Source organism: Calidris pugnax, unplaced genomic scaffold (assembly GCF_001431845.1).
Source record: "Calidris pugnax isolate Ruff unplaced genomic scaffold, ASM143184v1 scaffold49, whole genome shotgun sequence".
NCBI classification, from domain to species: Eukaryota; Metazoa; Chordata; class Aves; order Charadriiformes; family Scolopacidae; genus Calidris; species Calidris pugnax.
Genome location: NW_015090798.1, coordinates 2,752,090 through 2,777,145, shown reverse-complemented (window position 1 = coordinate 2,777,145; position 25,056 = coordinate 2,752,090). Strand labels below are relative to the sequence as shown.

The 25,056-nt window shown below is 35.9% G+C and overlaps 1 protein-coding gene across 1 annotated transcript in view; it reads right to left on the bottom strand.

The window, feature by feature from the left end:
* The window catches only part of SLIT2 (slit guidance ligand 2), a 454,506-nt gene that overhangs the window by 9,861 nt on the left and 419,589 nt on the right, over positions 1 to 25,056 (bottom strand). The window contains exons 33-38 of the mRNA XM_014937040.1: positions 24,754 to 24,780; positions 14,935 to 15,028; positions 12,864 to 13,001; positions 12,529 to 12,769; positions 12,065 to 12,195; positions 4,030 to 4,184 (exon numbers count right to left, since the gene is read on the bottom strand). Of these exons, the coding sequence (XP_014792526.1) occupies positions 4,030 to 4,184; positions 12,065 to 12,195; positions 12,529 to 12,769; positions 12,864 to 13,001; positions 14,935 to 15,028; positions 24,754 to 24,780 (786 nt within the window). The remainder of the gene's footprint in view (positions 1 to 4,029; positions 4,185 to 12,064; positions 12,196 to 12,528; positions 12,770 to 12,863; positions 13,002 to 14,934; positions 15,029 to 24,753; positions 24,781 to 25,056) is intronic.

The window sequence follows — 25,056 nt, the reverse complement described above, 5'->3', positions numbered from 1 at the left end:
AGAAGGGCTACACAACCTGATGAAGTTGACGTGCCTTTCATTTAGGGGTTACTGTCATTTCATTTGTGCTAAGCTTCAGTGATTAGGAAAATGAGCAATATTGCATCTATACTGCTGAAGAGCCTAATCTGCTTTGATCTTACCAGTTAAGTAAAATCACCTTGGGACTATTATATTAAAGGATTCAGTCTGCAAACAATCATTAGTTTGCATTTCCTCAAAACTATTTGGCATATTCTCAAAATCCAGGGACAAGGCAGAGTCATCAAGGCCTCTTCACCCTGATGTCTTCCTTGAAAGCAACACTCAACAAATCTTTAGGCCTATGGCTGAGGCATCTAATAGCAGAAGAGATGCACTGCATTTATCCAGTGTAAAAATAAAAGCTGCATAAAACTAAGTACACCAATACAATGCTAAAGTAGATGTTATACTTGTAACTGTCAGGATATTTAGATATGATTTCTGGGAAGCATATAAACATGTATCACACCAGATGAGATGAGATATATCACATGTGATTCAGAGAAATCTTTGGTCTATGATCTCTAATGTAGAAGACATTTGGAAACAGAACACAAGCATATACACAAGATTTTAGCCTATACACTTTTGCTTGTTCTAGCAAGTTTCTAAGTATTAGAAGGCCAAAGTGTGTGCAAAAGCTGCTCATATTCTTTAGAAATATCTCTTAGATAATTTTTAGATAAAGATTCTTTATCAGTTAGGAAAGAACTGCCATAGAAATGAGGCAGACAAGTATTTCAGCCCTATTTTCTGAAAGGTAAGAAAGTAGTTTCTGTCTCCTTTTAAGCTTTTGGTCACTGAACCTGACTACAGGTAAATTAAGAAATTACTGCTCAAGGAGGCACATGGTAAGACCTCAATTAAATAACAGTCATACAATCACACTGTCAAAATGAGTATCTCCTTCAGAAGTGGGTAGAACAGAGCAGGCACAAATGAAAAGCAGCTGATGCCCTACCTGTCTCAGAAATAGGGAATTCCCTGAAAAAGGTGCCACTCTCAGAAAATGTGCTCTAATTTCTGAGAGAAGAATGTGAAGTATCAGTGAAGTCTTGTGGCCCCTTTGAAGAGTTTCTGAGAAGAAACAGATTGCCCCTTAAGACTCCTTACAAAAGGCCATGGGCTTTCAATATGATTTACTGAAATCTGTTATAGAAAGACTGAAACATATCTAGTGTGTGTATTCTGACCACACAAGAGAGCCATACAGTTGGAAAAAAGGCAAAAGAAAAAGAGTATAAATTGATTGATCCACTTTCTGTAAAAATAAAGTTATTATCCCTTCTAAACCAACACAAATATTGTGACCCAAGAATATTTTGACCAAAAAAAAAAAAAAAAAAAAGGGAGGGGTGGGGAGAGAGAGAATGAGAAAGAGAGAGAAAACCATACAAGGGCTTGCTGTCAAGTCTGAATTTCATCCTGCCAGCTGAGGTGATGCTTACCAGAAATGCCATTTTAACAGGAAGGTGATAAGAGTAAGTGTAAGCTACATGATGATATAGGTGTCAAACTAAGACTTTGGCAAAGATAAAAATACTGCATAAAATCCTAGTGAGAATTCTTAACTGATGGTAATGTGTGATCAAATTCTCTAAAAATTCTAGATAGAGTTGGATAAGAAAAAATTGAATGAATCTCAAAAAGATGGGTAATATAAAGATACAAGAGTGAAAGTTAACTGTCTCAATTTTAAAGATCGTAAATAGATAAACAGAGTTAAAGAACAGAAAAGTTTAAGGGCTGATTATCAACCTACTGGTTTGTTTGGGGTTTTTTTTGCTTTATATTGTAATAATGTGCTTCTAATAATGGTTTTCATTCTTTTTTGGACTAACATTTTATATGACAATGGAAATCATTGTCTGCTTGGAGCCTGAATGTGAAGAATAGAAATAGAAGGAACACGAGGCCTCTCTAAAAAATACACAGTGAGATGAAAAGGCTCCTGCTCTTAGGAATCAAACCACTGAAGGAAAAGCTTATTTCCAAAAATTATTTCTTTGGATGCTTCAAAATGGTGATGCAGATTAATACGATTCTTCTAATGGAGAGACAGATCTGCAAGATGAAGCAGCAAGGAGGAGAAGCACATGTCACAAATCAACAAGTAAACATCAGCACTGCACTGAATAAATGTTTAGAGTTGGCAGTCCAGCCTCATTTCATTAAAAGGTGCCCATAACAGGCATCATTCTACACTAAACTCAGCTTTCAAGATGTAGTAAAATCAGCCTTAGCAGTCATTAAATAACAAACAATACAAGTAAGCAAGCACACAGTGTCTTCTTAGAATCTAGGACCATCTCTCCTTCCAAATAAATGTGGCATAGGATGTGTATATATATGTATACATGGTGATACACATGAAAAAATTGACATGTGCTTCCACAAGGTAACCCTCCTTTGAAGGTTCATGATATGAAGCAATCTTAAAGACAGCTGATACATTTGATAATTTTAATTCATTTCTCTGCTGGTATGGGGAGTGGTAACTAATGTTGAATTAGGTCTTGTACTTCTTTCCATTGCAGACGGAAGGAGGCAATGACAAAATCTGAACAGATTTGACAAAAAAGCTGAAGTGTTTCAAGGGAAGAATGGGGATTTTCAGAGACAAAAGTCAATTTTCCACTCATCACTTGTAACTGAGGCACTTGTTATACTGGTTTTATAGGAGAAATAGACTACTCTTCATGTGAATCAAAGCACCTTCCTGTTTCTTTTTTCCCATTAGAGATAAATCGAAGCAGCTACCCTGAGCTCTTCTGTATATATAGAAAGAGGATAAACAGCACCTTTGAGAAAACAGGCATCTTACGAATATGTTACTGGGAGCATAATTTTTTGCAAGGAGACAAGATGCTCAAGTCTAAAAACTTATTCTCAGACACAGAACAATTCTTAAGAGTTAGACAAAACGGAAAAGACAGTTGGTATTCTTTTTACAGAAAGAACAGATCAGAAGGAGCCTCCTTACATGTCTCCTGTAAGAGTGTAAGGTTAAACTAAGTAGAAGATGAAGACTGGTAGAAGATCAGCAGTATTTAAAAACCACGCTGAATCTCTCATCACTAAGAGCTTAGACTCACTACCAAGGACAGTTAAGAAGGCACAAAGAGGTGGCTGAAGTTTCTGACTCTTTTACCTAGGTTATGCAAGCCCATCACAAATTCATCAGAAACTGCTGGTTGAACCAAAAAGAATCCATACTTCCACAGAGTAAATTGCAGCAAATGGTCAAAAGTGTTTCAAATAGTTTATCTCTGCAGTCACCTACTACCAGTTTTATTGAAACAAACGATTCTTTCTTCTCAAAACAAAATAAAAAACCCCAAACCCTGCCAGATACTGTGAGGCAACTTTTCCAGTTGGTTCCCTTCTTACCAAATGTCATAACTCCTATCAGTCCTAAGCAATAAGATCTCCAGGCAGAAATTATAGGTCATGGCTTTATACCCTGGCTCTTACATCCTGCATGTATGTGTGCAGTGAAATAGAAACGTAAAACTTGATCAAAACAGAATGCTCCCATTCTACACTTTCTGAATAGGCAGTACTGCCCCTCCAGGTAGCCAAACAATGTTAAACACACTTTTTCACTGTAATAAAAATCTACATTAACAGTAGAAAATGACAGAATTTTGCAGTGGACATCAAATCCCCATACTAATAAATAAAGCAACAGGTGCAGCTTGAGGACATGGTATTTGTTAAAATTGAAATTACTGAGATTAACTGCTCAAGGCTTTATCTTAAGGTCTTATGTCAATGAACGAGTCTCTTACCGTCTGTTTATCAATGTCTTACAGTGGGCATCAAATCCCCATACTAATAAAAAAAGCAACAGGTATTTGTTAAAATTGAAATTACTGAGATTAACTGCTCAAGTTTTATCTTAAGGTGTTATCTCAATGAACGAGTCTCTTACCATCTGTTTATCAATGTATGTTACCAGAGTAAATTAGCTACAACATTGTTAGTAAGAAGCAAGACTCTTACCTCCTACATACAGCGGAGAATCAAAATTCAGAGTGGATTGCTTGGACAAATTGGTAATTATCTTGGGGCTTCCTCCATCAATAGATAAAGAGAGAATCTGATCCATAGCCAACAGCTCCACAATGTGGAAATTGCCGTCATTAATAGTTTCCACGCTGCAAAATAAACATTAGTATTAATTTTAAACAGTTGATGGTCTGGTTAGAACAGTTTTTGGTCTTCCCCTTTAATAGTAAATAAAGCTTCAGAAGAGAACTTCTCCAGGAGTATAGTCTCCTGAAAGCTACATTTTAGGCAAGGACATGTGCGTATGCTTAAGAGCTAATACAATATAATACCCCATCAATAATGCTCTATTAATAATATGTTAATAGTAAATAAAGCTTCAGAAGAGAACTCCTCCAGGAGTACAGTCTCCTGAAAGCTATATTTTAGGCAAGGACATGTGTGTATGCTTAAGAGCTAATACAATACCCCATCAATAATTCTCTATTAATAATACATATTGTAAATTAATAGCCCTTTTTCATTCATAGTTATTCATGTCCTCATTGCATAATGAATTGCTTAAATATAGATGATATTCTAAACATCGATTGAAATAGATTTACTAGACAGAAAGCTGAACACAAAAAAAAGTTTGGAGTTCCTCTGCAACAATCTGCTTAAATATAGATGATATTCTAAACATCGGTTGAAATACATTTACTAGACAGGAAGCTGAACACAAAAAAAGTTTGGAGTTCTTCTGCAACAATGTTCAGAGGGCTGGAACACCTTTTCTATGAAGAAAGGCTGAGAGAGTCAGGGTTGTTCAGCCTGGAGAAAAGAAGGCTCCAGGGAGACCTTATAGCAGCCTTCCAGTGCTTAAAGGGAGTTTGTAAGAAAGATGGGGGTGGACTTTCTGACAGGCCTTGATATGATAGGATAAGGTGTAACAGTTTTAAACTAAAAGAGAGTAGATTTAGATTAGATAGCATCTATAAGGTTAAAGAAGATGATGCAAAGAAGAAATTCTTTAATATGAGGGTGGTGAGACACTGGAACAGGTTGCCCAGAGAAGCTGTGGCTGCCCCATCCCTGGAGGGGTTCAAGGTCAGGCTGGATGGGGCTTGGAGCAACCTGGTCTGGTGGGAGGTGTCCCTGCCCATGGCAGGGGGGCTGGATCTTGATGATCTTTAAGGTCCCTTCCAACCTAAACCACTCTATGATTCTAATGTTATTTCAAGATACTATTTTTTGTGCAAATGTGTGTGTACCCTGCACGTCACATAGTATTGGCTTTACATATTTTGGAAGTCTGAAGGCCTGAACTGACTCTGGTGATGTATAAACCTACAATTTCATGGAATAGGGAACTGCATCTAACCTTAGTTCTGCCAGATAAAACCACATCATTAGTCCAGACAGCTCCACTGGCGCTAGCAGTAAAGTAATTTGTTATCTTTATTAGGCATGGTTATATCTGTGTGTTCAGCTTCTGGCAAGTACAGTGAATATTTTATTTTATTTTATTTTTTCTTGCCTACATATACCATTTCCTTCTGCTTACTAACAAGATACGAACCCGCTAGTAGGAGAATGCCCCAAGGGTGTCATGCAGAAAAGGCTTGTTTCAAGCCTGGTGCTTGTACTGGGTAAGGACAAGCCTACACATGTCACTGAGTACCAGGAAAAGCTGCCTGTGCTTAGCAGCCCTGGTACCTACAAAGCAAATGTTTAAGTGCAGGGTAACTGCCCTTGCACTTGAACACAGTTTAAGTACTTCAGAGAAGGAAGAATATTATTAGTCAATGCCAGGACTGAATAGATCATTGTACTTACATTACTTCTAGCCCATTTTCCACTGGAGAATTAAAAGCTGAATGTATGGCTGCATGGAAGTTATGACAATGAGTTGTAGTCCAGAGACCAGACATTATAACCATTCCCATGAGAGCCTTTATTTGCTTCAGGGCACCATCAAATAAGTGAGCTTAAGCCTTTGAAAAAAGTTATTTAAATGAACCAATTGTATGATAGCCTGAGATGGACTGAACAGTCATACAGTCAGTTAGCTCTTCTCATTAGGAAAGCAGTATAGCTGAAACGGATTAGCTTCCTAAATCTCAAGGCAAAAATCAAGCAAATTACCCTATAACATCCTTAGCGATATTTTAATTAACCTAACTGCTTTTGTCCTGGAACAGATCAGAAGCACTCACATGGTCGTTTACAGCTGTGACACATTAAATAGCTTCTTAGCTATTTATTCTGAACGATAACTATGTGGACAGGCTCAGCTCGACATGGATAAAAGATCTGCATGGTAGCCTGCGTGCTTTACATAAACTCAGCCCTATGTGAAAGTGCAAACACAACAGAGCAGACACTGGCAGAATAAACACTTTGCAGGAGTGGGCAGGAGGGGGGACAGCCAGGTTCCATGGGGGAAAGGGAAAGGTCAGGGTTCATCATTCCTAAAGAGTAAGGTCTATTCAAGGTATTAAGAGGTTTGTTTGCTGTGATCCGGCAATATGAAAAGGGCCAGAATTAATTTATTTAACACATTTCAATGAATCTGGGAAAAAAAGTTGTGCTAAGAAATCAAAATGCATATGACATTGACTTAAGTAAGCAAGAAACCCTAATATAATGTTTTTGTTCTAAGGAAACATGTCATTTTACAACTTATTAACCTTTCACACAATAGTATTTAAAAGGATGATAGCAACACAGAACACACTTTTATAGCAAGAGGTCATTCCAGGGATGTATAAAACATAATGTGTAAAGGGAATATGTCTCTGTTAAGAGTGATTATTAAAAGCTTCTAGCTTAAACTGTTTTACTGGTAAAAATTTACTACAGAAAGAGAAGCCCTTCTAGGTAAGGGTGGTTTAAATTAAAGAGGAAATAAACAAGCCATATCTGTGCAATATTTCCTGCCAATGCACTTGCATTACTTCTAGTCCATTTCCCATTGGAGAAATGAGAGCTGAATGCATAGATCCTAATGAAAAGCTGTAAGAAAAACTGATTTAAAGCTTCTGGAACCCTGTGGAAGAATAATGATTTGGGAAGCAATATTCCCACATTTCCAATAAATATATGATGAAAACTAGTTTACAGAATGAAAAGGTTTCTGGTTTATTTTTGTCTAAAAAAAATTTAACATTTAAAAATGGATGTCCAGGCAGAACAAAACCCAAGTGGATCAACTTTTCTCAAATAACCATCTCCAATGAATTAATTTTCTTTATTGGTCTTGGCACTGCCATCATCTCATCTTGTTACTCAGATTGACTGATGAGTGCTTTTGGGATGATGGCTCTTTCTGCAGTCAATTCCCATTGGTAAAGAAATTCTCATTCACTCTACACAGCTAGACTGCTGTTATTGTTGATTCTCCATATTTATCATGATTAAATCATCTGTTTGTAACTTTGTTTTGTTGCTACTGCAAGCACCTCTCTAAGCTTTACAGCTCCCATTTGACTCCTTTTCAACACATCACTTCTTGACTGCCATTTATATTATAAAACTTATATTTCAGTCTCTCTATTGGCTGGGTTTTTTTTATTATTTTATTTTAGTCTCTGTTTCAGGCATCTCATCATCTCCATCAGTGGAGTACAACTTGCTTTATTCTTTGTCCTACACTACCTATGAATTTTCATTTCTTTAATTAAATCTCTTGATAAACTTTTCATTTTTTTTTAATTTCCTTTCTGTCCTTCTCACTGTAAACAACTTCCCATCTTAGTTTGCAAAACTATCTACCCTGTTACCAAATCATTCTTAAATCTCATAGTTCTTAAACATCATGGGTTAAATGCTCTTTTGTTTTCTTCATCTCTCTCTGATAAAACATAATATATTTACTTGTTTGCTTTTATAATTAATCACCTATTTGTACTGGATCTGGCTGGGATGGAATTAATATTATTCATAATAGCTGATATGGTGCTGTGTTTGAGATTTGTGACCAAAACAGTGCTGATAGTGCACTAATGTTTTAGCTATTGCTGAACAACATTTGCATGGTGTCAAGGTCTTCTCTATTTCTCACCCTACCTCCCCTCTGAATAAATTTGGGGCACGCATGAGGTTATGAGGGAACACAACCAGGCATATGACCAGATATTCCATGCCATTTAATGTCATGCTTATCAATAAATTGGAGAGGAGGGGAGTTCAGGCAGGTTCACCCATCTTCTGCTTGGGAATTGGCTAAGCACTGGTCTACCCATGGGAGATGGTGAATGATTGCAATTGCAACATTCATCTCGTATTGTTTTCTTTCTTTCTTTCTTTCTTCTTCCAATTTTCCTTTGGTTATGAAGCTATCTCAACCCATGATTTTTTTGACTTTCACTCTTCCTCTTCTTTTCCCCTGTTCCACTGGGAGTGAGGTGAGTCAACGGCTGCATGGCGCTTAGCTGTTTGTGACCAAAACAGTGCTGATAGTGCACTAATGTTTTAGCTATTGCTGAACAACATTTGCATGGTGTCAAGGTCTTCTCTATTTCTCACCCTACCTCCCCTCTGAATAAATTTGGGGCACGCATGAGGTTATGAGGGAACACAACCAGGCATATGACCAGATATTCCATGCCATTTAATGTCATGCTTATCAATAAATTGGAGAGGAGGGGAGTTCAGGCAGGTTCACCCATCTTCTGCTTGGGAATTGGCTAAGCACTGGTCTACCCATGGGAGATGGTGAATGATTGCAATTGCAACATTCATCTCGTATTGTTTTCTTTCTTTCTTTCTTTCTTCCTCCAATTTTCCTTTGGTTATGAAGCTATCTCAACCCATGATTTTTTTGACTTTCACTCTTCCTTTTCTCCTCCCCTGTCCCACTGGGAGTGAGGTGAGTCAGTGGCTGCGTGGCGCTTAGCTCCCTGCTGGGGTTAACCTATGACACTATTTCACAATATTATTTTAGCTATTTATAATTTTGGTAAACTTCAACTATTTCTTCTAAAATCTTCAATAGTGAATGGTGCCTGCAATCGATTTTTATTTTTCTGAACAGACCACGAGGTATTTCCCAAACTGAAGGGAACTTGCTCCTGTCTCTTATGCTTCTACTAACATGACATTTGGCAGTAGACTGGCACCACATCCATTTGTCATCGTTCTGAAAATCCACTTCGTCGAGATGTTAAAATCTTGAAAACATGGACGTTCTGCAGAAACCTGGGAGCTATATCCCCAAATTCTTTGTCCATGCTGCTGTATTTCAAGACAGAGATGATGAGCACCTTCCCTCCACCTGTATTTTTGGGTGGCAGTAGTACTTGCTGGATCTGGGCCTGCCAACCCATTCCAAGAGAAGCTATTGCCTTAGGTAGATCAAGGTAACATGCACAGAGAAAGAAACTGAGGTTCTTATTTATAAGGAGCAAAAACTAGGCCTAACAAAGAAAGAAGAGAAAGAGGTAGGACTGGGCAAGGAATAGTTGGAATACACCAAGAATAGAGTAGTGGATGGTAGTGGGTTGTAAGGAAAAGATGACTGGAAACTGAGTCAAGGAGGAGAATGAGAAGGACAAAATAGAGAAGAGGAAAAGTGAATCCCTGAAGAGGAAGGGGCTACAGAAACAATGTGAGATGAACTGAGCACAACCCCTATTCCCCATCCCCCTGTGTCGCTCAGGGGAGGAGGCAGAGAAGCTCAAGAGTGAAGCTGAGCCTGGGAAGAAGGGAAGGGTGGGGGGAAGGAGTTTTAAGATCTAGTTTTTATTTCTCATTATCCTCCTCTGAATGACTGGTAATAAATTAAATTAATTTTCCTCAAGTTGAGTCTGTTTTGCCCATTCTGGTAATCGCTAAGTGATCTCCCTGTTCTTATCTTGACCCACAAGCCTTTCGTTATATTTATTCTGCCCCATCCAGCTGAGGAGGGGAGCGATAGAACAGCTTTGGTGGGCACCTGGATCACAAATAGAAATTAAATAATACTTAATTGGTATAGTGATCACTAGATGCACAATCTAATATACAAACGTGGAAAAGTATACATGGCTTCCTACGTATGCACTTCCCTCAAGGGCAAGACTTCATTACAGTTCATCTCAGTATCATTACATGGCAATTTTCAAGTATCTCCTAGAAACTCATCATCAGGCTTATTTGAAATTAAAGGGAGGTTGATAATAATAGCAGTATACTGTGTATCTGCTTCACTAAACAACGGTGTCACCCTGTGACACTTCATTACGTTTCCCATCCCTTTTGTCACCGTGCCTGCATCCTCTGCTTGTCACATAATTCAAAAGAGCTGATCAGCTGTGTAAGGGAGATGCTTCTAATTGTTCTGTAATGCTAATCTGATTGGGAATGCTTATTAATTGATTACTTTGTTATTTATCCCTTCTACATTTATGGTTTTTAGTTTTACCCGTGTTAGTATTAGCTTTTGTTTTCCTAGAAAACTAAAATGGACAAGTGCGAATTACCAGTAATTTCTTACTGGAGAAAGCATTACATTGATTAGAAAGAAATACATGTTTTGAATGGGAAGAAATATTCTTGATAGGTTAAACAAATGGGAGTGAAAATAACTTGAAATTACATATGATCCTGATTCCTGTAGCTTCCTATTCTTACACAGCTGTACCTATCAAAATAAAAATCAACAAAAATAATGAAACTCCTGACAAAACAGTCTAAACTTCTTTAGCACTATCCCAGAGAGGAAAGAAAAATCTTATTTTGAATTGTAGTCATTGAAAAAAGTGAGTGTTTCAGGCAATTTTAAATACGTGTTAAATACTTCAATCTCCTGTAAAGTCAAATCTTATTTTTAATATATGAAAATTTATGCAATTAAAATACATATACTATTTCCACATGTTAAATTCTTTCATGGAATTGTAAAAAAACCCTATGAAATACATATTGCATCAGAAAATAAAAGCAACCCTGAGATGCTTATTTTAAAAGGCTATGTTTTTACTAAACAACTTTATATTGTATTTTTATAGGAATGATTTTTTTTCTGTGGAATGCTTTTAGTAATCTACTAAATCCACAGTTCCCTTGGTGTTATTACCTAACAAAGTTTAGCATTGTTTCTCTGCTATATAAACAGAAGCTTTTGATTTTATATTGCCATTTGAGTGCAATAATTTCTAAAAATCATTTCTTTTCAATGAAATGTCTGCAACAGAATGCAGAAAAATGTCAGCTGCTACAAACTCCAGCAAGTAAATATACACTAGATCACTAGTGTATATTACACTTGCAGCAAAAAAGGTGTAAACACAACAAAAAGAAGATTCAAGGAAAACTCACATAACACTTCCCCTTCACTTCTGAATGTATTTGTAGCAACACTGGGGCAATCAAGGCCAAGAAGTGATGCCTGTTGTCTTTTTGCTCATTCTTGCAACGTCTGTCTGCAAATTCTTGAGAAGGTACATAAAACCTCCCCAGAAACTCAGGTGGTAATTTTTCAGGGAACCAGAGAAATTTGACTTAAAAAAACCTGAAAAATTATGCTCCAGAAACAGATGTGGATTCTGTCTCTTAATGACTTCAGAAGCAAAACCCATTTCTTTTTTCAAGGGTAGCACCTTTTTTTCAGAATGAAGTTTTTAGCTTTCTTTTCACTTGCCAGGGAAAAGTCCCACATCATACGACTGCCTGACACAGAAGAGAAGAGAAGAGAAACTTCCACGTCATTTCTGCTTATGCAGTCTAGTTCTGCACTTCACCCTGCACACTAGGAAATTATTTGGCAGTAACATCATGGAAAAAACTCCACTTCCACATGTGAGCTTTACACAAATGTATAAATATTCTGCTGAAAGCTAACGCTTACTCATTTTTAATGGATCAAATAATACATTATCTTTCTGACATATCTGCATTAGAGTTGTTTTCCAAGCCAAGTCATGTCTTTTGGCAGTAGGTTTTAAGTGTCTGATAATACATTCATTTGCATATATTTCTTTTAACCATCTATTCAAAAACATGACTATGCTATAAGGACTTAAGACATGTTGTGTTTCAGGTAGAAATTGGTTTCATCTGGGTTCACCTGTAAATAGCAGAGGCTGGATAAGATCCTGTGTCATAACTGACCCTCACTCTACCCCGGTACAGCTCTACCGCTATATGATCTTTATCGCCTTTGTAGAGCAGGATCCCACTGTCTTCATCTGTGGCAATCTAGTTAAAAGAAAGAAACACTTAGAAAGAACTAAAAATAAATATTTAATCAAAAAGTTGTATAAAGTGAATCTCTGAATTTACTCCCATAGTCTATTACTTCACTATAAAATTCTTACTTGAAGGGCAACCTGACAAAATTTCTCTTCCTATCAATAAGACAAACTACTTCAATATGAATATAGAGTTATTCAAGTAACTCTCCTAGATTTTTAGCTCAAACTGTGAAAAGCTCTTTAAGTAAGCCAATGACAATTTTGGCTAATTTTTTTCACCATGAAAATTCATTTACACTCTTTTCCAGATCAGGATCTACAACACAAGCAATCTTACCTGTAGAGTGATATTGGTTTGGGGTCGTATCTTAGCTGAAGGGATTTGTAGATAGGATTCTTTGTTGACAAAGTTTATACTGATCAGCTTTTCACATTTCTCACCCTGGTAGCCTGATAAACACTGACAGATTGGTTCGCTCTCTTTTATGATACACTGGGCTCCATTTTGACATTCGTAATTATCACAAGGGCTGGTGCGAGGTAGAACCATGGGTGGTGAAAACTCACAAAACAAGCCACTAAATGCAAACAGAAAAAAATTTAGTATTTCCAAAAAAAACCCAACTTTGACAGAAGACATATGTCTTTGTACTTTCTTCAGATCTTTCTCACCTGTAGCCTTCTGGGCAAATGCATGTATATCCATTGACTGCGTCCGTACACTGTGCTCCGTTTTTACACTTGTTGTCCTGGCAGTCATCGAAGTCAATATCACAGTGCTCACCTATGTATCCTGGTGTGCAATCACATCTGCAAAAGAGAAAAGCAAGTGGCATAGCCCAGTGCATTTTAGCCATAGAGTGTGCTTAGGACAAAGTTAAGGAAGTACCAGATTGTTTAAAAGTCAAGAAAAAAAAAAAAAAAGTAGTATTACTGTGACTGTGCGTAAAGACTTTGTAGCTTAATCATGTTATTATATAGGGAATCTACATATGTAATGAATACAGGTTTGCTAGTTACACATGTTTACTCATCTGCCATTACATTGAAGAATTATGGTTTAAATCTAGAGAGCCTACATGAATCATTTTGACAGCTCTTCGTGGAATTTATGAGTAATGCAGAACGTTACAGCATGTTTTAAGTGGCTGTGAACACTAAAAATAATCAATATGCTTAGCTGTTGAAACCGAGACAAATAATCCAAAGCCTGTATTATACCGATGGGTATTTTCTTTGTCAACTCAACAGCTACGAATCGACCAGTGGTCCATTTATACAGTTTAGAGATTGTGCACAATTTTTTTCCCCTTGAAATTCCACCAGCCTGATTTACCATAAATAGCTCCATGGTTAGTGAACTAACAGAAGTCTCAAAACATGTCCTCTGCCCTCCCTGAGCCCCCAGTGAACTAGAAACAGTACACCCTCAAGACAGTATATAGTGGTTTTTTTGGTTTGGGCTTTTTTTTTTCTCGCCCATGCAACTCTCATTGTTAATGCTAGTGGCATCTCTTCAGGGATTACATTTATTATCATGAATGCCCAGAACTCTGTGAAAAATGAATGGGAAAGACTATAAATTCATGCATCCACATGATTTTATTTTTTTCTTAATTAAGATGTATGTAATTGATTTCATTAGATGTTGTGATTCCCTCCTTGGTGGTGTTTCTTTTAGTATCTAAAATTTGCTCCAGAGTGTCAAGAGTGATTTTAAATAGCTGTGCAATTTTAAATTAAGTACTTCAATCGAATATGTCTCAATTTCTGTTCAAGAACATCTATGAATAAGAACAGTGAAAAAAGAACATAAAGCATGCTATTAAAAAGCTGACTACGTGAGATACATTCTTGAAGTTACTGCATGTGCTATTTTCTGATTTAAAATGTCAGAAAGTAACACTGAAGATTAATGAACTGGGCAGTAAAGTATAAGATGCCAAACTAGGTTTACTGAAGTGGCATGAAGAAAATAAACATATCACACAACAGTTGAAATCCAACAAGTTTTCTATTTTCCAGTTGAAAACTCTCAATGTAATTTAACGTTCATTTGAATATTTAATATATTTGAATATTTTTTGCTGTATTTTAAATAAAACGTAATTTCATAAATAGTAGGGATGATACTATATAATCTGATTTTAGCACAAGAGCATACTAGGCATAAAACAGATGTTTATGACAACAATTGAAAGCTGCAGGTTTTCTGTATTTATTAACCCAAAGCCTATTAAAAATACTTTAAATTGTGCATACTAATTAATTACGGTAAGGATATGGTTTAATTAAAGATTAGTTTTCCTGGGGATGGACTTCTTTTGTTTATACCTTTCAGTATGCCTTCCTGATAATCTCTTTCACAATTACTTCTCTAAAAGGAGTATAATTATTCCACTTCAATTAAATGCAATAATTTTCCTACTGTCAAAGCTACTAAAAGGGTTTTCTATAGACTGCCACATAGACTAACTGTGTAGAACTCTACATTGCTATTTAAAATCCGACTAGAATTAGAACTGTTAAGGATCAGTAAAATTCAGTAAAACATATTTAAGATAATAATGTAAATCTAGATGAAAATAATGGACTATTCTGCTGTAATGCTTGGTAATAACTGAAATTAATATTTTGAGAATAGAACTTGTTTCCGCTAAAACAAAAGGAAAAATAGTTAAACTGGATTTAAAAAATTAGAAATTTAGATTCAGTCGGACTGTGACAATATTTTTAGACTTACTTGTATCCTTTGGGTGTCAAGATACACTTTGAGTCATGCTGGCAAGGATTCAGGTTTTGAGCACAGAAATCAAGCTTCTCCTCACAGAGTTCACCTGAAATATAATGTATGCTGTCAATGCAGTGAAAATACTACAGTGTCCTGAAAATAGCTGTTTCTATTTTAAAAGTAACTGCTACAACTGTTTTTTGTTAACATTGAAAAATACATACTTCATAATATTATAACAAATGCTACCTTTATTATAAATACTAGTAAATAAATATTGGTACATAAATTATAACAATGAATACTACTCTTTCTGATAACTCCTTTATAAAAAAAATAGTTAATATCAATCATATATCCATGGATATAAATGATAATTTTGTCATAAAAAATTTTTCATTTACAATATTTATCTAGCTCTGCTGTATAGCAACACACTAGTGATTGAATCTCTTCTCACTAGAACAAGCCATCAATATGCTTTTCTCTTACTTTTTTTCTAAGCAAATTACACACAGAAATACCCAGATTTTCACTCTAAGTAATCTATTACCTGAAAAAAACCCCTGTTAATCTCACTGCATGTCAAGACAATTCCAATTACTCCACAACAAAAACTTGCTTTCTGTTTTTTCTTAAATATGACTCTCCAATTTTTGCATTTGTTAATGTATCATAATTATTTATAATCTGTTTAGTGTAAAGGAAACAAAAAAAATATCCATATCAGGTATCTACCCTTCCCTGCTGCTAGAAGCAGTGGCTCTAATTTCCAACGTGGGCTGTCTAAGCTATAAAATATTTTAATACCGTTAAAATATGATCTTATTTGCAACTTTATGACAAGGAACATTTCCAGGTGTGTGAACAGATCAACAATGTCTTGTTCCCTGACAAACTAATCAGAAAATACACTTGCAAAGTTTATCACTGGTTTGAAAGACAGACATGTTTATTCCAGCATCCATATGAAGAACATACATATAATCAACATGTATGAACCCTATGACTGCTGAATTCAGGGACTCACAGGTCTATCATGCCCTAAAACTATGGAAGCAGAAGGGCTGCCCCTTGTCACTTATCAAGTAATAAAGCATGAGGTAGTGAGCAGAGAGAAGTAGAACTGGACACCAAAATGAGGACGGAAAGAGCAGAAGACAGCAGTGGATGAGGAAAGACTTCCACTGCTCAAGTTGAATTTTCCTTCAAAAAGGCAAGGTATTTGGTATCCCTCAGTTTTACTTATCTGAGCATGGTAGTGCCCTGCTGTGTACTCAGTTGAAGAATCAGTATCTGCTGGAGGGCAGCCTGAGATTAAAATAGCATATAGTGGCTTCATCTCTTTCCTGTTATCACAGTTCTGAGGATGAGGACAGCACCACAATGAACAGGGTATGGGGAAAGATGGATGGACGACTTAGGGACACAGCTGGGGTAGAATCAGGAACAGGTAGATTAGAAAAGGGAGAAATGTATAGGATAACAACATTGGAATGGAGATTTTTGGAGAATATGAATGAAGATGTCTTCCAGAATACATATGTGTATCAGTTCATTATAGAAGTACACATCATAATAAACTCAAAGCAACAATAGATGGTTAAAGGTCTATTTGTCTTTTTCTTTTTTTTTTTTTCACAGGTTCAACAGATCCTCCAGAGAAATTTGTCCTGCCCACAGTAAGTGTGCTTACATACTAGTGTTTAAAACTGTGTATCATGAATATGAATACTGACTACCCAGGACTTGAGACATTATTTCCAGGACTTATCTCCTAGAGTATGAAGAACTTAATTCAAACAGAGGACAAATAAAATTAAAAAAAACCAAAAAAACCCCAAAAAACCCAACTTAAAAGAGTTGAGGAACATTCTACATGAAAGCAAGGCTAGAGAAAAAGACAAAACTGAACCAGAGCCAAAGATGGTTATGTTGGATCAGAAACCACATCTGAAACAACCAGAGCCAAAGATGGTTATGTTGGATCACAAACCACATCTCAAACACGTATGCTAAGTGTGATAAGGCATGGGACCTTGACATCTACAAAAATGAGAGGAGAAGCCAAAACCAGCTTGACAAGTACTTTGCAGCCGTCCAAAAAAAAAATAAAATTATAGGACATTACCAGTTTGCAAGTAGTACATTTTCTCTACAAATCCAAATAAAGCTTTGAGTTAACAGAAGAAAACTGCCTTCAAGCACAGGCTACTTAACAGTCTGACTTAGTCAATATATGTAGGAAACTGAATGAAGATCAAATGCAGGCCACTGAAGATGACTCAATACAAAGGATTTTAATTCTATCCTCAAAGCCTCTTCAAACTCTCAATGGACTTATTAGTCTGGAAATGTGCTACTGTTATGACTAGGTCAGTGCACAGAGAATCCTGAAATACCAGGGATTCTTTGCGTCCCACGATATATCAAACAAAACCCAGATCCCTTTCTCTTTTCAAAGGGTTTTGTTCAAACAAGTACATATATAAGAGGAAGTAATTCTTCACATGGCATTTAGTCGTTTTGCCAAACTTGTAATAGCTGAAATCCGTTTAAAGGCCAGCAATATTTAAGAGTGAGATATAAATATGGGAACAGAGAACTAAGATTTCCAGGAACGTGGAATGGAATAAGAAAAATCACTGGCTTTTTAACCTAGTTTATACACATTCCCATAGCTTAGAAATGTATATATGTGCCTACATATATGTGTTCATATGTATATACATACAAACCCATACAAATATCTTATTATGGCATATATTCTATATTAAATTACATGCAGAACTGCAAAACATATGAGACGTCACTTACAAATAATAAAAATATGGCTGTTCAGTATTTACAAGAGTTGGAGAAAAACACCTCTAAACTTTCCTGAGATTATTAATTCTGACAGCATATCAGAGACTTTCTGAGAGCGACATATTGAGCCTGTCTTTCAAGCAGGGCTGGAAGTTTGCTGCCTCTAGAGAGATTCACAGTAAAAGTTCAGTGGAAAAAAAACCCAACAAACCCACAATATAGCTAGCAAAAGGGAAATTAGGACTGGCACAATAGAAGCAAACAATGTCACCATTGCTGTCAGCTTTACTGATGTGGCATTGATTTTGCTACAGTGTAGTAATTGGCCCATGGCTTAGATTATTATTGGCATAGACCTGAAATTTCTTGTGTGGATTCACAGTAAAAGTTCAGTGGAAAAAAAAAAAACAAACCCACAATATACCTAGCAAAAGGGAAATTAGGACTGGCACAATAGAAGCAAACAATGTCACCATTGCTGTCAGCTTTACTGATGTGGCATTGATTTTGCTACAGTGTAGTAATTGGCCCATGGCTTAGATTATTATTGGCATAGACCTGAAATTTCTTGTGTGGCAAACAGGTTTATTGAGCAGTGTCTAAGCCTGCCTTTTTTTTTTTATCTCCCATCCAGGCACTTGAAGTCTTAGATAGGGTACAATGCATTTTAGTAGTCATAGGTTGATGGCCCTAATATCTTCTGAACTACACTGAAAGCTCAATCACCTCGTGAAAAGCTCAAGTGCACTTGAACAGTCTGAATTCCCAAGTCACAGCTGTGAATCCTGCGTAGAGACTGGGGGCCAAATTGGAAGTCTAAGTTTGGAACAGGCTTATAGTTTTGAAAAAAGTGCACTTCAAATCACAAGCCCAGTGTTACTCTACCAGGCCTACTGCAGCTGAACAACTTGCAAACATCATCAGATATTTTTGAGATTATGGTCAGACTTTGATCTGAGTACTCCCTAGAAATGTGCAGAGACTGAAAAAGAAGAGAAACAATGATTCAAAAACCCACTCATCTTTAAAAGACAGGACCTTTTCTGCTGTGACAGCAAAAAAGGAAGGGAAGTTTCCCCTGGCATTTGCAAACTGGGAAGTTAAGTCAGAATCATATCACTGGAGGAAGCTTTCAGTTAGAGTCTGTTAGCAACTAGCCAAGGGAAGGAAACAGGAATCAAGGAAAGGACATTATAAACACGGCGGTCCATGTAGTGAAATAATAATGTAAAAAACCCTATGAACAAAAAAATCAATTTTAGGTAAAGCAAAAACTTCCATTATAAAGAAAGAGTAACATTCATGACAGACTTGCACACAGGATCAGTAAAAGCAAAACCAAGAAAAACTCAAGACAGAATCGAAAATATGTACATCAGATACTGAATTTCTGAATGAAAATATAAATACCAGAAGAAAAAACTGAAATAACCCAAGACTGAAGTTTTAATTTATACTATTAACAGATTTATATTCTGAATGGACCATTCCTTTAACAAAAATATAACTGTTTGCAAAATAGTTAATAGGAAAGGTAAGTAAAAATATGTGATGTGGAATCTGAGTGACTGAAAATAGTCTCCTGGTAAAGCAACATCTCTTTCAACATACTGAATAACCCATGTATTATGCAGAATTTAACTGAGACAAGGTGAAGGTGAGAAAGTTATTTTGTTGAAAAGATAGTGATGAGAGTAAAACACTCATTGAAGGAAATAGTCTCTTTCAACATACTGAATAACCCATGTATTATGCAGAATTTAACTGAGACAAGGTGAAGGTGAGCAAGTTATTTTGTTGAAAAGATAGCGATGAAAGTAAAACACTCATTGAAGGAAATATCAGATTTACCAAGTTAGGTTCCTTGGCTTTACTGGAAGGAAATCTTAGAGTGTTCCCTGATTTGGGAAGCATAATACAATGTTTTAAAAAAATAAATACTTCAAAACAATGAAAAAAGATGGTGAAAAATATGTCTCAATTCAAGGAAGCTTGACACCAGTGTGTGTGTACATTCTTTTATTCATCTAATAAAATTGTAACTGAGGCTTCTGTGAGAGGTTGGCTAAGTAATTATGTTTTTGAAAGACGGGAACATCTCTGTATATAGGAAAATAAGCAACAGACTAGTTTGTTTAAAAATAAGCAGTGGATAAAGTGTCAAAAATCCTATGAAAAGCTTCCAAAGTTTAATTAGAACCAGCAATAACTCTTTCCATAAGAAATCTTGCTGAATTAATCTAGAGAGTCTTGATTCTTGTATGGAGTAGTACTGCAGGCAGTACTGTGGCTGTGTGGCTGGCACAGTCCAAATGAACACAAATTTCCAAAGTCAACACTGGAAAATTTACTAGATTTTGGAGGATGATGCAGACTTAAACAGCCAGACAACACTATTAAATACTGATGATGAATTGTGTGTAATCCTTGATTAACTAACCAAAGTTGGAAGTTTGCTAGATTCAGAGGTCAGTTTGTGTTTCCCCTGTTTATGTTAATTCACTCTTATGACTTGATGAAGTTATAAATCATAGAAAAATGTATGATTCTTGTATGGAGTAGTACTGCAGGCAGCAGAACTCTGTGTGGCTGGCACAGTCCAAATGAACACAAATTTCCAAGGTCAAGACTGGAAAATTTACTAGATTTTGGAGGATGATGCAGACTTAAACAGCCAGACAACACTATTAAATACTGATGATGAATTGTGTGTAATCCTTGATTAACTAACCAAAGTTGGAAGTTTGCTAGATTCAGAGGTCAGTTTGTGTTTCCCCTGTTTATGTTAATTCACTCTTATGACTTGATGAAGTTATAAATCATAGAAAAATGTAATCATAGAATCAGAGAATACCAGGTTGGAAGAGTCCTCAAGGATCATCTGGTCCAACCTTTCTTGGCAAAAGCACAGTCTAGACAATATGGCCCAACACCCTGTCCAGCTGAATCCTAAAACTGTCCAATGTTTGGGAATCTGCGACTTCCCTGAGGAGATTACTACAATGATGGCAAAAGCACAGTCTAGACAATATGGCCCAACACCCTGTCCAGCTGAATCCTAAAACTGTCCAATGTTTGGGAATCTGCGACTTCCCTGAGGAGATTACTACAATGATTGATTTTTCTCATTGTGAAAAATTTTCCTCTTGCGTCCAATGGAAACTCCCCAGAAGTAACTTCTATCCATTACCCCTCCTCTTTTCCATGTGCCTCCTTGCAAAAAGGGAGTCTCCACCTTCTTTGTCGGCACCCTTTAAAGCCTCCTTGCAAAAAGGGAGTCTCCACCTTCATCAGCACCCTTTAAGTACTGGAGCATGGTGATAAAAATCTTTTCTCAAGGCTGAACAGACCCTTAACTCCATATTTTCCAATATTTAAAGACATGTAATACAACAGCTAATGAGGAACAATGCAATGAGGTGAAAAAACAGTTTACATCATTGTTATTTTGAATAATTGGGCAATAAATTCCAAATACAGTCAAATAAAGCAGTGTCAGCCACTGTATTTCTGAATGAAGAGGAGAGCTCTAAAACAAATGGACAGGGGCTTCTGAATATAATAGCACATTGCTAATTACAGGCAAGCTTACTGAAGAAACAAGCTTAAAATCATTAGTGTATTAGCAAAGCTGAGTATGGTATGAGAATAAAACCTAGAGACAGAATGCAAAAGAAAGAATGGTCAGTTTTAATTATCAAAATCACATTTTTTGCTAGAAGACTTGTTCACTGTTCCAAAGCTAAAATAACAAATATATATTATAGACTTATTGGTAATTGCTAGAATAGCAGGATTTTATATGTGTACATAAATGTCCATTCCAGCTTCTGAGCTTGGTTGTGATATATCGCGAGTCAACTTCTGCAGTATTTATGTTTTATCAATTAGGTGCTATTATCTGAGTCTTTGACTGAAGGTGTCTGTTTAATTACTTCTGACTCAAATAGCCAATAGAGTGTAGAACAGGTTGGAAATTGTCAGTACCATTTAACTGAAAAGTGCTGCATTTTTATGAAGTCTTGAGTTTGATGAACAGTAGACAACATAAATTATTGGAAGTCCTGAGCTCATTATTCAGAAAAGACAAATTAAAATATCTACTATATGAGGGACAAAGTTGCTTACAACTGTAAGATGCAGTTTATAATGACAAATCTGAACGTTTGGTTGGAATTTAATTTTTAAGTCAAACTCTACATCCATTTGGTAACAAAAAAGAAATAGTAACTTTAAGGCAGGTAAGGTTTAAGACTGCTAAGGAAAACAAAAGGAGAGATTATAGAACAGAATCAGTAATGGCAGTGATCAAACTGTAGCAGAGAGAGATTATAGAACAGAATCAGTAATGGCAATGATCAAACTAGGAGCAGGTAGCTCAGCTTGCTATATCATGTATCTTCCCCCTTTATGAAAATTTGGTAAAATTACTTTAATACTTGAGCTTTTAGTATAGAATAGTCATTTGAAGTGTATTTAGCTAGATGAAACAGAAAATTTTACGAGTGATGAAAAGCAAGAGTAGCAAGGGTATTTCTGTTCTAAGAAGCTGTAACACTTACGTGTAGTTCTTACAAGAATGAGGATTATTATCCCAATTTAATGAAATAATTTTACACTTTTTATCAAGCTTGGTATTACATGATTTGCGTTTGATTACTTGCATGCTTAAATTTTAGGCAGGAACTTATTTGATTACCAAGTGAATTGAAAGTAGTAACTCAACTCCTTTATCATGGTAGCAGAAATGCCATGTAATAAAGTTTTGAAACAAAAAAAAAATAAAAAAAATAAATTGTGTCTATGCCTTGCCTAAACTAAGTTGATTACTTAAAATTTTCCTTTTTTTTTTTTTCCCTACCACTGTCACAATTCAAAATATGTCTGGCATGATAGAACTGACTGATCCTCCAAGCAACTCATAGACCATTAATAACTTTCATGTTCAGCTGGCAAGCTAATATAAAAAAAAAAAAAAAATAAAAAAAAAATGGGTCTATGCCTTGCCTAAACTGAGTTGATTACTTAAAATTTTCCTTTCTTTTTTTCCCTGCTACTGTCACAATTCAAAAGATGTCTGGCACAGCAGAAATGCCATGTAATAAAGTTTTGAAACAAAAAAAAAATAAAAAAAATAAATTGTGTCTATGCCTTGCCTAAACTAAGTTGATTACTTAAAATTTTCCTTTTTTTTTTTTTTCCCTACCACTGTCACAATTCAAAATATGTCTGGCATGATAGAACTGACTGATCCTCCAAGCAACTCATAGACCATTAATAACTTTCATGTTCAGCTGGCAAGCTAATATAGGTATGTATCACATACACAGCTGCTGAATTTTGGTGCGGAACTTATTTCACATCCACTGGGGGTTTGATAATTTGTTTGTGGGGAATTTGTTCTTGATATAATCCATAATTTTAATATGTTATAGTTCACACATGTAATACATTTACAGCGACTACCTTGCTGTTTAGGATTCATTACCATTCTACCTTTAATCACATTTAAAGATATTTATACTATCAGCAAGATTAATTATACACAGGTAACAGCTGCTTCAACTTGAAATGGAGACTTCAGTCTCTTCATAGTAGCATCTGCTCTTTACATTCCATTTGAAAAGCTATTTTTCATGAACATAGAAATTGTTTTTTCTATAATTTCCAGAAGTAAACCCTAAAATTCTGTAATTTACACTACTGGAAATCAGTGACAAAGCAAAATTTTATCCACAGATGTCAAACTAGTCACTGTAATCTGCTTGGGTTTGTTTGTTTGATTTTTTTAATTAAAATTGAGAATAACAAAGAACTCAACTTTCATATTTATTTATACTGAGCTTGCACTTTTCCTGGTTTTCCTAGGGACAAATACTCTTACAAAATCAACCAATTTCATACTGCAGTAGTAACAGAGCAATGTAGAAAAAATTAGGAAATGACAAGTGGAAAAAAAACCAGGAGGCTATCTGTACTGTCCAGAAAGTAATAAAATGCCAATATGGCCACATGTCTAAATGGAATACATCTTTAAGCATGGAACACCTGTGGTTGGAATAACTTTCTGGAAAAACCTTGTTCTCTTCGTCAGTTACAGAGAGGATTTAGGCTCTGAGTTTAAGCTGTAAAAATTATTCATCAGATGTCTAAACTAATCAACACAGATGGTATAATTGCAGCCTTGCTCACCATGTTATTTCACAGATAATGAACATACTTTTATTACCAGTGGAATATTATATTGCTTTATAGACTGCACAATATATTTATTAAATTAAACTAATGGCAAATACACTACAAGATGATTCATTTGCTTTTAAAACTAAATATTTAACTTCATAAATATGTTGTCACTGATTAGGTTAGCTCTCAGATTGTACAGAATATCATTTATCTCTGGTAGTGAGATAGGAGTTAGGCAGAGACTTTAAAAAAAATTAAAATTCAGAACCATCCAAAGTTACTGTCATAATCTCTCCACTATTACCTTTCTTCTACCATAGCCTCAGCTTAATGTGGCCATTTCAGTTTCTTTAGATGAAGCAAAAAAAGGCCACAGAAATGATGAGCCAGAAGATCGACATTTTATACTCCAGTGTGTTTTCCAGTACCATAATATAACAAAGAAACTAAAGCAAAACAGTGCTATAAAACAGAGAATACATTAGAACCAAGGAATGTCTTTAAGGTGATGAGAATAAAGGTTTTCAGAAGATCACCATGTAAGCATTTTCGTTAGTCCTATCAGTGGCTGCATAAATTTTTAATACATCTGTAAATAAGACAGTGAAGGTAGTATTAAAGTACTCCTGCACAGTGATCTGCATCTTCAACCACATTCTTTTGACATGTATTCACAGCAAGAGCCAAGTGCCTAATGTGAGGATTTGCAGTGAGCTTTCTGAATTATACCTATATACGATTTATTTGATCATTGCTGAGAGCTGAAATCCATGCACCTTTAAGGAAAGGAAAGTGAGAAACCAAAGTAAGTGAAAATAGGCTTAAAAGACAACTGACCTTTTTCCACTTCATTCAGATTAGCAGCTTGCAGTGACAAAGACAGAAGAGACAAGAGACTTTTTACATTGTAAATACAACAGCAGAGCACATTAAGCTAATGCACAACTATAGCAGCAGAGAGGTTGGTATAGCAAAATGAAGCAAGCTTCAGAGCCTCACCTACAGCAGAGCAAAACAAACAGAAAAGGTAAGAAGTACATGCCACCGGTGGCATAAGAAAGGCTTTACTTCTGGATCAGTTAGATCTGTGATCTAATGGCTGATGACAATGCGAGCAAGAGAAATGATCATCTGTAATCT